This window comes from Schistocerca gregaria, chromosome 7 (genome assembly GCF_023897955.1).
Source record: "Schistocerca gregaria isolate iqSchGreg1 chromosome 7, iqSchGreg1.2, whole genome shotgun sequence".
In the NCBI taxonomy this organism is placed as follows: Eukaryota; Metazoa; Arthropoda; class Insecta; order Orthoptera; family Acrididae; genus Schistocerca; species Schistocerca gregaria.
In genome coordinates, this window is record NC_064926.1 from 494,597,735 (window position 1) to 494,611,343 (window position 13,609).

At 39.4% G+C, this 13,609-nt stretch overlaps 1 protein-coding gene across 1 annotated transcript in view; it reads right to left on the reverse strand.

The window, feature by feature from the left end:
* LOC126281435 (odorant receptor coreceptor-like) overlaps positions 1 to 13,609 on the reverse strand; it is a 198,281-nt gene that overhangs the window by 67,529 nt on the left and 117,143 nt on the right. The window contains exons 4-5 of the mRNA XM_049980400.1: positions 10,546 to 10,653; positions 4,649 to 4,804 (exon numbers count right to left, since the gene is read on the reverse strand). Of these exons, the coding sequence (XP_049836357.1) occupies positions 4,649 to 4,804; positions 10,546 to 10,653 (264 nt within the window). The remainder of the gene's footprint in view (positions 1 to 4,648; positions 4,805 to 10,545; positions 10,654 to 13,609) is intronic.

A 13,609-nucleotide genomic window follows, 5' to 3' on the forward strand; every position in this document is an offset into this window, starting at 1 on the left:
GAAAGTATGCTGAGTCACTGCCTTAATCATAATTACAATCTGACGATAGTGACTCTAGTAGCAACATTCCTTGTGCTCATTGGTTTGTATTACTAGAGCTTTAATTTAATTTCAAAGTTTTTTATACAAATAAACATTGCTTTTGAAGAGTGTCGTCTCTATAATAGGCTTTTATAAATCATTGTTACTTCCACATGGAATACGTTACTCCAAACTAGGCACACGGCCTTAGGTTGGTATGACCATATAAGACATAAACATTCCCCCTCAAGATGCACCATAACACGACAACAATTTCCATCCTCTTTCTCACCCTGGATGTCCCTGAACTGAGTGTCCTCCATGTCGGCAACAAGCTGTAGATTTCATGGCTATTGTTCTTTCTTTACTGTGTCACGAATTTTATTTGCTGTAATTTTATAATAATTATCAATATGAGTCTCACTTAGAACATGAAAATCTTTATAATTTTGTTTCATAAAAGACTTTTGCTTTCGTATTTTATTTATGTATTGTGAGTATCACAAAGGCAATGGCTGAGTGCTAACACACACAAACACAAGTTTCTTTCTTTGTTCCGATCATGTCTAATAGTGTAAATAAAACATGGAAACAAAAGTCTTTCAGGAAACCACATTAAAATGATATTCATGTTCTAATATGAGACGGATTATTGATAAACATTACAAAATTACAGTAAATAAAACGTTTAACACAATATTGGTTAAAACACTAATGTTGGCAGTCTTCATAAACAAAGAACAATAGCCATGAAATCCACAGCTTGTTGCTGACAAGGAGGTCACTTGGTTCAGGAATGTCATGAGTGGGAAAGAGAGTGGAAATAGTTGTGTGTTACAGAGCATCTTGAGAAGGAATGTTTACATCTGACATTTTACCAAGGTAAGACTGTGTGTGTGTGTGTGTAATAGCGTATTTCATGTGAAAGTAACAACAATTTGTGAGAGCTCGTTATAGAGGTGACCACCTTCAAAAGTGATGTTTATTTGTTTAAATGACTGTGAAATTAAATTAAACGTGTTGTAACACAACACAGCGAGGAGAATGAAGGTCCCTGCTAGATTCATTACCATAAGGTCTTTTAAGTTGCCATGACTGAAAACAGAACAAATGAACTGCAATGCTAACAAAGATCCTGAAAAAAATAGTACCATACTGGTAATAATAAACAAACAACACTAGTTAAAAGTCACATTCTGTACTAACTTGAATCAGTGTCTACAAGTGAAATGATCAGAAAAGACAGGAAATGTAGTACTCTCGAAGAAAAACTTATGATTCTACTATATACTTTCTGACTGGTTCAATGCCAATAGCCTGTCTATGAACATAAATAAAACACAGGAATTAAACATTTCTTATAACAATAGAATCACCTTAGAGACAGTTCCTGTAAAGTTTCTTGGCATTGTTTTGTAAAATAATTTAGGCTAGTAGGCACATGTGAATTACTTAACACCAAAAATTTCTAAAGGAATATTTACACTCAGAAAATTACAAGCAACAGTAGACGAGAAAATTTTGCTTTCTGTCTATTATAGTTATATTCACTCTCATTTGATGTATGGGACAATCTTGTGGGGAAATAACTGCTACTCAAAATGCTTATTTACAGCCCAGAAAAAAGCTGTCAGACTGATATGTAAAGTACCACCTAGAACTCACTGTAGAGAATTATTTATTAAACTTAGTATTATGACCATGCCATGTATATACATATTTCAATGTATCTTTACATTAAAAAGAACTTGTTTAGTTTTGATCTGAATTCTGATGTACATGGTTACAACACATGACACTGTAATGATGTAAGAAAAGACTACTGCTGATATTCCAAAACTCTAAACAGCTTCAAACACACATCTGTAAAGCTATTTAATGAACTACCAGAGTCAGTTAAGAGTCTGGAGCTGAAACAATTTAAGATATTTGTAAGAACTTTATTAATTCAAAATTGTTTTTATACAATTGAAGATTTCTGTGAGCATAATTTTTAACATAGATTAATTATTTGTGTATTTATTGTCATTGTTGTATGTACATTTATTGAGATTGCTTATACAAGCTTTACATACCTCTAAATGTTTTGTTGTTGGGCAATAAAAATCAATCAATCAATGTGGAGATTCATGTGTCAAATCACAAATTCAGTTAGCAAAAGACCTAGGACATTCTGCTTTCACCTTGAACACAATTGTAGAAATCAGACCACCATCAAACCAATGCGAAACCATCTGATTCCATGGCAAAATGTGAAAATACATTCAGCCATCAGCATGTGATGGTTTGGATAAACTCATTGCAGAGTGGTTCGCTATCACAAGAGTGTTGGAGCTTCTACTTGATGGCAACATACTGAGAGAAAAGGCGCTTCAGTTTGCTGCAAAAGTGGGTATCACCAACTACACTGCACTGAATGGTTGGATCGATAATGTAAAGCTTCTCATAACAATGTTTACAACCAACTGCACAATGAAATTGTAAGTGTAGAAAGTGGAACTGCGAAACAATGGAATAAAGAACTGCAAATATTCTTAAAGATGTTGATTCAAAAACTACTTGTAATGTCAACGAAACTGTTCTTTTTTATAGCTTATTACCAAGTAAGACCTTATGTTTTAAAGGTGAGAAATGGGATGGTGGGAAACTGAGAAATCAGAGAATAACTACTTTACTTATGGTCATCACTGATAGGTCTGAAAAATTGCCTCCTTTGATAACTGGTAAATTTAAAAAGCCAGAATGTTTAAAAATTTGAGAACTCTGTCTACTAATTATGATTCCAACAGCAGTGCATGGATGACTAGTTTCATCTTCACATCCACCATGCATGCACTTGATGCTACAATGGGGGCAAAAAATAGGAAAATAAAGCTACTACTTGACAGTGCAGCACACTCTTGATAGTCTGCAGCTCAGAAATATTAAGCTAGTGTTCCTGCTTCCTAATTGTATGTGTGAGCTTCAGCCATTAGATCTGGGAATCATTCATTCATTTAAATGGAAATACAGAAAAATGCTTCCCACGAGGCTGTATTTATGCAAGATGTCCCAAAATCTATGACCATATCACTTTTGGATGCTATGCATTATGTAGCCAAAACATGGGTGGCTGTGACTCTTTTTACTATTTCTGACCATTTTGTGAAAACAGGATTTAAGTTCACACACACAAAAAACAAAATGAACCACTGGAAGAAGATTTGTCGGAGCCTACAGATTTTTCTGTAATAGGCATATTGTCTACATTTCAAGAGCCTGTCAGTGTCAACACTTAAGTGGTGCCAGCAGTAGATAGCATCATCACCAAACTTTTGAAGAAGGGTAGAGGAAGGTAACTGGTGAAGAGGATGATGAAGATGATAACCAAGAACCAGTTGTGCCAAGCAGTAGAGAAGCTGTGGAAGCTACTAACATTTTGAGGCAGTACGTTGTTAGTGTATAAGGTGGTGGTGATGTGTTTGCTGCTTGGTAGATTGTGGAGAGACAGGTAGAGCTAACTGCAATTAGAAAGCAACAAAACAAATGATTATTTCAGATTTTCTTAAACAGGCAAAACTTAAATTGTTTTACTTTAATATTTTGAACAACAGAAGGAAAATGATTGTGAGAGTAATTTATTCATTTTCACTTGCTGTGTTTCCTATGCTTTACTGTATTTTATACTTTCCTGCATTTTACACTTTTTGGGTCAGTCCATTGAAAAGTGTAAAAAGGGGGCTGTGTGTGTGTGTGTGTGTGTGTGTGTGTGTGTGTGTGTCTGTGTCTGTCTGCCTATCTGTCTGTCTGTCTAGAATATCTCCTCCCAAATTTCCTGGATCAATTTCAATGAAATTTGACACAGAAGCAGCATACCTCACAAGTATTAAGACTGTGAGGTTTATGACGTGCTAGTTCCAATAGGGTGGAGGTACAGGCAAAATTGTTTTTTCTCCAGCCCCTGACATATAGGGTGTCCTGCATGGCAGGCATGTTGTGTTGTAGTGGTATCGGCCTACTTTATTGATCTGCTTTCCATGACAGCCTGAACATCAGAGGCAAATAAATGATTTTCAAGCCCCTGATGTGCAGCCCTGCCCTGCATGACTGACGTCTTTTGGGAATGGTATTGGCCTGCTTTCCTGAACTGTATTTCAGGGTCTGCAGGTTCTGATGAGTATGGCTGAGGACAGGTTCAGATGGTTAGAGTAGAGAATGGGCAGATCAAGGGGGAAGAGGCAATGGGCAGAGAAAGGGAAGGAGAGGGAAGCATGAGACAGTTGGAAGGTGTAGAGGGTAATGGGCAGGTGAAGAAGGAAGAGGGGGAGGCAGAGATGGAAACAGAGGGGGGGGGGGGGGGGAGAAGGATATAGTCAGATGGAGGGTGGGGGAGGAGATATGGTCAGAGAGAAGAGGTGGACAGACAGACAGACAGACAGACAGGGACAGAGACAGAGGAAGAGGTTGACAGAGGGAGGGAGTGTGTTCAATATAAGTGTCAAACGCATACGTGGGTGAAGCTGCAGGAAAAAGGACAGTGTTGTCAGATATATCTCCCTCACTATACTGTGACTTAAGTGTACATGTGACCCAGTCAGCCGAAACAGGATTCTTTACTGTATATTGTAACATGAATCACTTTACTTACATCACTAAAAGTCTCAAGGTTAAGTCCAGCTATTTTTCCAACCGTGAGCTGCTCAGGCTGCCTGGTTCGAAGCACAATGATCTGTAAAGTGCGTTTCACACTTTCTGAACAGTGATACCATTCTGATTCATATGCAGCCTGAGATACACTGAGTTCCTGAAAAGAACAGAAGAATGCCTAAAACTGACTTTTATAACAGTAATAACTGTATAACAGATAAAATAATTTCCATTTCTAAAATGTAAGAAAAGATAGATAGTTACTGTATAGGTGATATGTTAAGGTACTGACAGGCACAATTAAAAGACACTTACACAAATCTTTTGGCCACAGCCTTTGTCAGAAGAAGAGAAACACACACACCATTCATTCACACAAGTAAGCTGACATAAGCAAGTACATCTCATGTACACTTGGACCGCCAATCCAACAAAAATGTTCAAATGTGTGTGAAATCTTATGGGACCTAACTGCTATGGTCATCAGTCCCTACCAATCCAACAGCTTGGACCAGAATGCAGCTGCCATGTGGAATGGAAGCAGTAATCTGGCTGGAGTGGGCAGGGAAGGAGAAGGGATAACAGCATATGGGTGGGTGGGAGGATGGGTGGGGGGGGGGGGGGGGAGGAGCATGTCTGGCAGATTGTACAGGGACTAGACTGTGAACAGGTGCAGTGTCAGGAGCTTGGGGGACAGGGAAATGGGGAAATCAGAGCAAAAAAGAAGATGACAGTGGGGAAACATGGGCGGCTGTGTTGGCAAAGGCCAGCAAACAAACAGGTGGGAGATGAGAATGGGGAGCAGGTGACTGGACAGAGAGGGTAGTAACTATTGAGTGGAGGGTGTGAGACAACATGTTACTCTAGATTGAGGGTGGGATAGTTACGGGAGCAGAGAATGTGGAATAAGGATAACTCATATCTGTGCAGTTCAGAAAAGCTGATGGTCGAGGGGAGGATCAGATGCCTTGGGTAATGAAGCAGCCATTGAAATCAAGTGGTTTGGCTGCATATTGAATCATAGGATGGTCTACTTTGCTCTTGGCCACAGACTGGTGGTGACTGTTCGTCCTGGTGAACAGTTAGTTGGTGGTCATACCAATATAATGAGCTGTGCAATGATTGCAGCAGAGCTGGTATATGACAAGGCTGCTTTCACGAGTGGTCTGGCTCCTGATGTGGTAGGATAAACCTGTAACAGGACTTGAACAGGAGGTACTGGGCAGATGGATCGGGCAGGTCTTGCACGTGGGTCTTCCTCAGGGATATGATCCTTGTGGCAAGGGTTTGTTATTGGTATGGCACAGGGATGGACTGGTTTATTATGGAGGTTGGGTGGGCATGGAACATCACTTTAGGAGTGGGAATTATCTCAGGAAGTATGTACCACATTTCAGGCCATGTGCAAGGAAGGCTGTTTACCACTGCCACAACAAATTCTTTATAATGGGTTGCTTGTGCCCGGCAAAGAGAAGCGGACGTCCCAGTGTGAGTGAAGTGAATGTGGAGTGCATATGAAAGACATTCATAAGGAGTCCAAAGAAATCAGTGTGTCATGCATCCTGTAAACTCGAAATGGCTCCAATGACAGTGTGGAAAGTCCTGGACAGAAGCTGTCAGTGAAACCATTCAAATTGGAGCTAGTGCAGAAGCTCAGTGTTGACAACAAAGACAAGTGTTTTGAGTTTTGTTCACAGCTGCAACAATTGAATGAGGATGGGGATGGCATTTTCGATCTCTTAATTTTTAGCAATGAAGCCACTTTTCACACTAATGAGAAAGTGAATGGGCATAAGTGTCAGATCTGGGGTACAAAGCATCCACACGAATGCACTGAATTTGAGCATGATTCCCCAAAGGTAAATGTTTTTTGTGCCTTGTCATGTCAAAAACTTTACAGGCCATTCTTCTTTGCCGAGAGCACTGTCACTGGATATTCCTACTTGGACATATTGCAGTAATGGCTTATGCCTCCAATGCAACTGGACTCTCAGTTCATCTTTCAGCAGGATGGGGCTCCACCCATTTTCATCCTTGCACAGCAAGGGAGAAAGGGACATAACTTTACTGTAGTGGCTTTATTTTTGTAATTTGACTTTAGATTTTCTGTCAGTACAACTCGGACAGCACTCTAGTTGAATGCTGCGAGAAGGAAATATTGCAAACCATCCATATGTAGCAAAATATGTTCTCAGCATTTTCAGGAGAAGGACAGGGACAGAACATCAGTTTCTTCATTCTGTATTTGGAACATGCTGGATTATGCACTTTTTTATTACAGTTCAACAGAGTGAACAGTAGACTTGGCAGTATAGGCAGCTACCGTCACCATTTGACTAGGTGAAGTTCTGTCTGTTATTCCCTTGTAGTGAGAGCACAGTAAATAATTGTGGAAAATGCCTTCATGGACAAGTGCCATAGCAAAGTTCCTCATGTGTCACACAAAGAGTAAAATTTGTTAATGTCTCAGATACTTTTTGTTTGAGGCATTATGCAGTCGATATGCACATAAAATTCTCTTACTCATAGATCACTAAAAATTGCCATTATACAAAACTGTTAAGGTTTTCGTGGCCACTTGTTGACAAACTGCCTATTGGCTTCTGTCTGGGGTTCTTCGGCTGATGTTCATCTAATGATTTTTACTGACTTTTGCCAGCACGAATGGCGGGCATTGTCAAAGCTTTGCCCTCCATTGGCAGTGGTGAACTGGTGCCGAGTTCACGGCTGCAGACTATATGTACTTGGCAAGCCAACGTCTGAAGGCTCCTCCATGGTCATTTCCAGTGCGCTTCTCCTCTTGCTACCTGTGACGGTCATTCGCTGCAGTATGGGAAGACAGGACCCGTTTACCTCAAGGCTTTCATCTTTCTTGTTGAAGCTGTTCACGTTTTTTGTATTTCCACAGCTTCTCTGAACAAGCGCATGTGATAGTGCTGCTCTACAACCAGAACTTTCGTGTCAGCAAATTTTATTATGTAGTCAGTCTCACTCGGTGCATGCTCTGCCAGTGCCAATTTCTCCACTTGCCCCAACCTGCAATGTCACTTATGTTCTTTAATCCTGGTGTTGATTGATCGTCCAGTCATTCTGACATAAACTTTTCCGCATGTGCGTGATATACGGTATATCCCTCACATTGCAAGTGGGTCCCTTTTCTCCTTTGCCAATCTAAGACACTCTTTGATCTTCCTTGTCGGTTTGAAAATTGTCCTTATGCCATGTTTGCACAATATATGTCCCATTCTGTCTGTCACTCTGGGAATGTATGGCAGAAAGGCCGTACTCGACATTTCTTTTTCTGATTCCTTACTTTGCAAGTGTTTGGCTCTGTTACACTTCTAATATAATTTTTGGAGTACCCGTTGCTCCTCAGGACACTTTTCAGGTGTTACATTTCGTGTCTGAGGTGCTACAGCTCACATATTCATCCTGCAGGTGTTACAAGTGTATTAATGATACCTGTTTTCTGGCTTGGTTGGTGGTTTGATAGTTTGTGCAGGTAACGGTCCATGTGTGCCGGTTTTCAATACATGCTGTGTCCCAGGTTTTTGCCATCCCTTGTGACCAGCACATCTAGAAATGGCAGTTTTTTTGTCCTTTTCTCCTTCCATGGTAAATTTTACGTTGGCATGGAGGCTGTTCAAGTGTCTTTCGAAGTCACCAAGCTGTACTTCATCATGGCTCTACACAACAAAAGTATCATCAACATATCTGTACCACACCTTAGGTTTGTAAGTCACCAAGTCCAGCGTCTGTGCTTCGAATTGTTCCATGAAGAAGTAGGCCACCACTGCCTCCTTTTTGGCACAAAAAACCACATACCTTTGGAGAATCATGCTCAAATTCAGCGCACTCGTGTGGATTCTTTGTACCCCAGATCTGACAGTTATGCCCGTTCACTTTCTCATTACTGTGAAAAGTGGCTCCTTTTTGAAGAACAGGCACTTCCTCTTCAGTCAATTGTCGCTAAGTGAGGTTGACCACTGTGTGTGACATGTCGGGAATTGCCTTGTCAGCCTGCTTCCGGCATCTTTCAAACTTTTTCTTCTGTTGCTCGGTGCAGCACTCAAGTACGTTCTGCATGCTTCTGTGAGTGATGCTGTCGATGCTGTCCGAGTCATCTCGATGCATTCTGCTACTTAGTTGATAGAAAATGTCCAGAAGTTCCTGATCGGCTCTTGCCAAGTCTCTCTGTGTTGTATTAATTTGCTCACGAAGGAAAGCTCATTCCATTCTGTCATAGATACTATGTTCTTGGGCGGTGGCGAATAGGCACTTACATTTCAAGAACTTCGGTGTAGCACCTTCATCTCAGCACTATGACAGAAAGGTGAGAGAGGACATCAATTGCACTTTCTTTTTCCATTGTTGGTCAAGGTGTGGTACAGATATGTCAATGATACTTTTATTGTGTGGAGCCATGGTGAAGAACAGCTCGGTGACTTCCTAAGACACTTGAACAGCCTCCATGCCAACGAACAATTTACCATGGAAGTAGAAAAGGACAAAAACTGCCATTTCTAGATGTGCAGGTCACAAGGGATGGCAAAAACCTGGGACACAGCGTGTATCAAAAACTGACACACACGGACCGATACCTACACAAACTATAAAACCACCACCCAAGCCAGAAAAGAGGCATGATTAATACGCTTGTAACATGAGCAGGACAAATATGTGAGCCGCAGCACCTCAGACGTGAAATGGAAAGTGTTCTGAGGAGCAATCGGATATATTAGAAGTGTAACAGAGCCAAACATTCGGCGAAGTAAGGGCTCAGAAAAAGAAATGTCGGGTATGGCCTGTCTGCCATACAATCCCAGAGTGATGGACATAATTGGCCGTATATTCTGCAAACATGGAGTAAAGACGATTTTCAAACCGACAAGGAAGATCAAAGAGTGTCTTAGAGGCAAAAGAAAAAATGGACCCACTTACAATGTCGGGAATATACCAATACCATGCACATGGGGAAAAGTTTATATTGGAATGACTGGACGATCCTTCAACACCAGGATCAAACAACATAAGCGACATTGCAGGTTGGGGTATGTGGAGAAATCAGCTGTGGCAGAGCATGTACTGAGATAGACCAACCACGTAATAAAATTCGCCGACACAGAAGTTCTGAATGTAGAGAAGCATTATCACACACGCTTGTTCAGAGAAGCTGTAGAAATACAAAAACACATGAACAGCTTCAACGAGAAAGAGGAAAGCCTTAAGGTAAATGGATCCTGGCTTCCCGTACTGCTATGAACGATCGTCGCAGGTAGCAAGAGGAGAACCACAATGGAAATGACCGCGGAGAAGCCCTCAGACATTGGCGCGCCAGGTATATATAGTCTGCGGCTGCGAACTTGGCTCCAGTACACCACCAGCAATGGAGGGTGAAGCTTTGACAATGCCAGCCACTCGTGCTGGCGAAACGTCAGTGAAGTCATTAGATGAACATTGGCCGAAGAACCCAAGACAGAAGCAAACAGGCAGTTTGTCAATTGCCATTATGCTTCTTTCCTGAAGAGCTTGTTACTTATAAATTATATGACAAGGTACCAGTTAATTTTTATGATTGTGGCTGTTGCTATTCATCTGAAAAACACATTGCTGTATTATAAAATGCCTTATCGGTAACATTCACTTGGTGCAGCTGAAGTCTCAAATTCTTTTGTTCTACTGTTGACCTTATCTTGGAAATCTCAACACAACTATGAGATTCACTGAAGACAACATGTGATTTTTTGGCAGTGTGTATTCATCATAGAGAATAGCTAGTACTTGATGTTTCATATATTTGTCATAAATCAGGTATATGTTGAGTACCAAGAAATCATTTTCAGTCTGACAATGACTATGCAAAATTAGCAATTGTTACAAAGATAGGACACTATTTACCTGATCAACTAATTTATCTCCACAGTCACACAGCAGAAACATTTGCAATATAGAAACCAGTAGATATTCTGCAAGATTCACCACTTTTGCTGGAGAAGTTGGAATCCCCTGAAATATTGTTCATGTTACAAAGCCTAGAAATCTAAAATATACATTATTGTCAGCACTTAATTGATAACTGTTTTACATAAACAAAGTGTAACTTTTCCATGATAATGATGAGCTAACAGTTTAAAAAATATGTACATTCTGAAACATCATGCAGAGTATGTACAGGAATGCATTCTAACATCAACAAATGTAAATGTTACTAATATGCTCCAGTTAATTAGCATTGTGGAGTTTTATGACTTGAGAAGAAATTGTTACATGAACATAAGTAACTTAATTTTTTTAAAAAAGAGTGTGGTTATAAAACTAATCACACTATGTCCAACTGAGTTATTTATTCTGTCACCATAGAGATATTGAATATTTTAAATGAAGCAAGATATGAAGAACATCACACACACACACACACACACACACACACACACACACACACACACACACACACACACACACAAGCAAGATATGAAGAACATCACACACACACACACACACACACACACACACACACACACACACACACACAGTGATTCATGGAGTATATGGTAGTGGGGTCAAACTAAAACTACTTTTGTCTAAGAACCTAAAATATAGGATAGAACTTTCTAACTAGATATGGAAGTCTAGATAACAGCCACTAGTATTAATTTGTTTATGAATTTTTGCAAGTTCTGATTGTATTAATTAATCTCATACTTCTTCCGTATCACCCAGATATTTGTGAATTAGTGCTACCAAACAAAATTGTAGCAATATCCAATTCAGTCTGAATTAAGTATATACCTGATACAAAAAATTGGTACTTATTTCTTAATTGAGATAAAAATGTACATTATGTTAAACATAAAGAGCTGTGTCTGACTGGACAATTAGGAAGTCAAAATGGGAGCGGCATTGCCTTACATAAATTCTGGAGAAACAGTGCATCAGATTATGAAACAGAAGAATTACATAGACTGAGCTGTAAGCAAAAATGACAGCAAGTTTGGATTTATTGCTGGTATGCTGAGGAATTGTAGTTTGTGTGTCAAAGAGATTGCTTGCAAAACACTTGAATGTTGCTCAAAGCATTTGGATTCCTTGTAGATAAGACAAGCATAGGACATGCAGAGGACATCAAGAAAGGCAATGTTCATAGTCAGTGGTCCAGTTTAAGCAACCAGAGGGGCTCAAGTTTATGGAACTGTTGCCTCCATTTTGTTAACTCAATAAACTGTTAACTAAACATCTAAATGAAACAGTTTCATCATAAATACTAACTTTAAATCCCAATGTAAAAACTTGTTTCATTGTCAAAATATGTAATGCCAAACTGGTAAGTAAGAAGTGCAATGAGCAATTTAGGCACTCTGCTAAAGAGTGTAAGCCTGAACTACAATTCAAACTCATTCCCATTAACACTGAGGAGAATGGAGAGCCAAGAGACTGGGTGATCTGTTTTACATGGGGAGTCTAGTTTAAGACACTTTCCTCTAAATTTTCTGTTTGTTGTAGTGAGTTTGTACAGCAGCATTAGCTTGTCTTTTATTCTTTTGTTTTGAACTGTTGTAGCAAAAGTCCAGATAAATTCCAAGCAGTTAATAGAAGTACAGTCACTTCCCTGAATGGACCATCTTTTAGACATCCCTTGTACAAGTTCATCTGACAGAAAACCAACTGACTAGGCAGAATCTTTTGAAAGTAAACAGTTTAGGGCTGTAAAACATCCAAAATCCAAAAAATTATCTTTTTCAATGGCAAAAATTGTTCTCTAGACAATGAGTCATTATCAGTCATAGAAAGGACTTGCATTACAATACTCCTATAACAAGTTTTACTGTGCTATAAAATCCCAAGCTGTTCATAGAGTCTTCAAAAAATTGTTCCTGATATCCACAACAGAATTTATGATAAAATCAAAACAAGTATTTTAGGTGCTCTCATGGTCTCTGTAACTTCTGTTATATGGAGCTGTTTACATAAAAATGTCTGGCTCCTGAGTTATACAATTCACTGGTTGTTTTCTGAAGCATTTTATAGGTTCTGACAGCAGAAGAATCATAGCAAGTTAGCTTAATACTCTTGCAGATCATTTACATATTGATGAAAGCAAAATACATTGAGTCATTCATGCCAGTGGCACTAACAAGGTGAAAGGTGTTTGAGTGCCTAAGTATGATGCTGCTAAATATTTCATCCATTTGATTAAGAGGATTGTAACTGAGCCATTGAACGTCCAGCCTGAAGAAGCAGGAATGACCAATAGTTGTCTGGTGACCACGGCTGACTAGAGATATTTCTAATTGGCTGTGCTCTTGATGTACTATAATCATTTGAGCTTAACTCAAGAAAACTTCTTGGTGATTCAAAAGCAGGTAAATTTACCAGAGCATCAGTTCGTGCAAGATATCAGCATCAGATGACAAATTTTGGAATTGTATGAATGAGTTGGCAACTGAAATTAATAATAGACAGCGTGATGGTCAGGGAAAAAACATGACTGCAAGCAAAATTGACCTTTATACGAGGACTGTTCAAATCAACTGGAGTATCTGGTTGTCAGACAATGTGACACAGTACTTGAACTAGATAAAGTTTGCCAGAATTAATCTTTCAGCACTCTGCAGCAGTGTATATAGTGACAAACGTCTCTCTGAAGCTGGCTTCATTTACAAAGACAAGCAAAATCATTTATTACCTGTTAATGCAAAGAAATTTGTGTCCATTCACCATAATTTGCCTCTTGTTCAGTAAGAGATAGGCCAGATGTTGAATAGTTTCTGCACATTTATTTCATTTCTAATTTTAAGTTATAGTGCATTGATTTAGGCTATAACTCTCTTGTTTAGCACACTCTTTCGGGACTTATTGTTGCAGCTGCTCACTCACAACGTGAAGAGTAAATGTAAATAGTAATCTGCACTAGCATTTCAAGCTAATGAACATTGGTTTAAAGTAATATGTATGGACAATCACT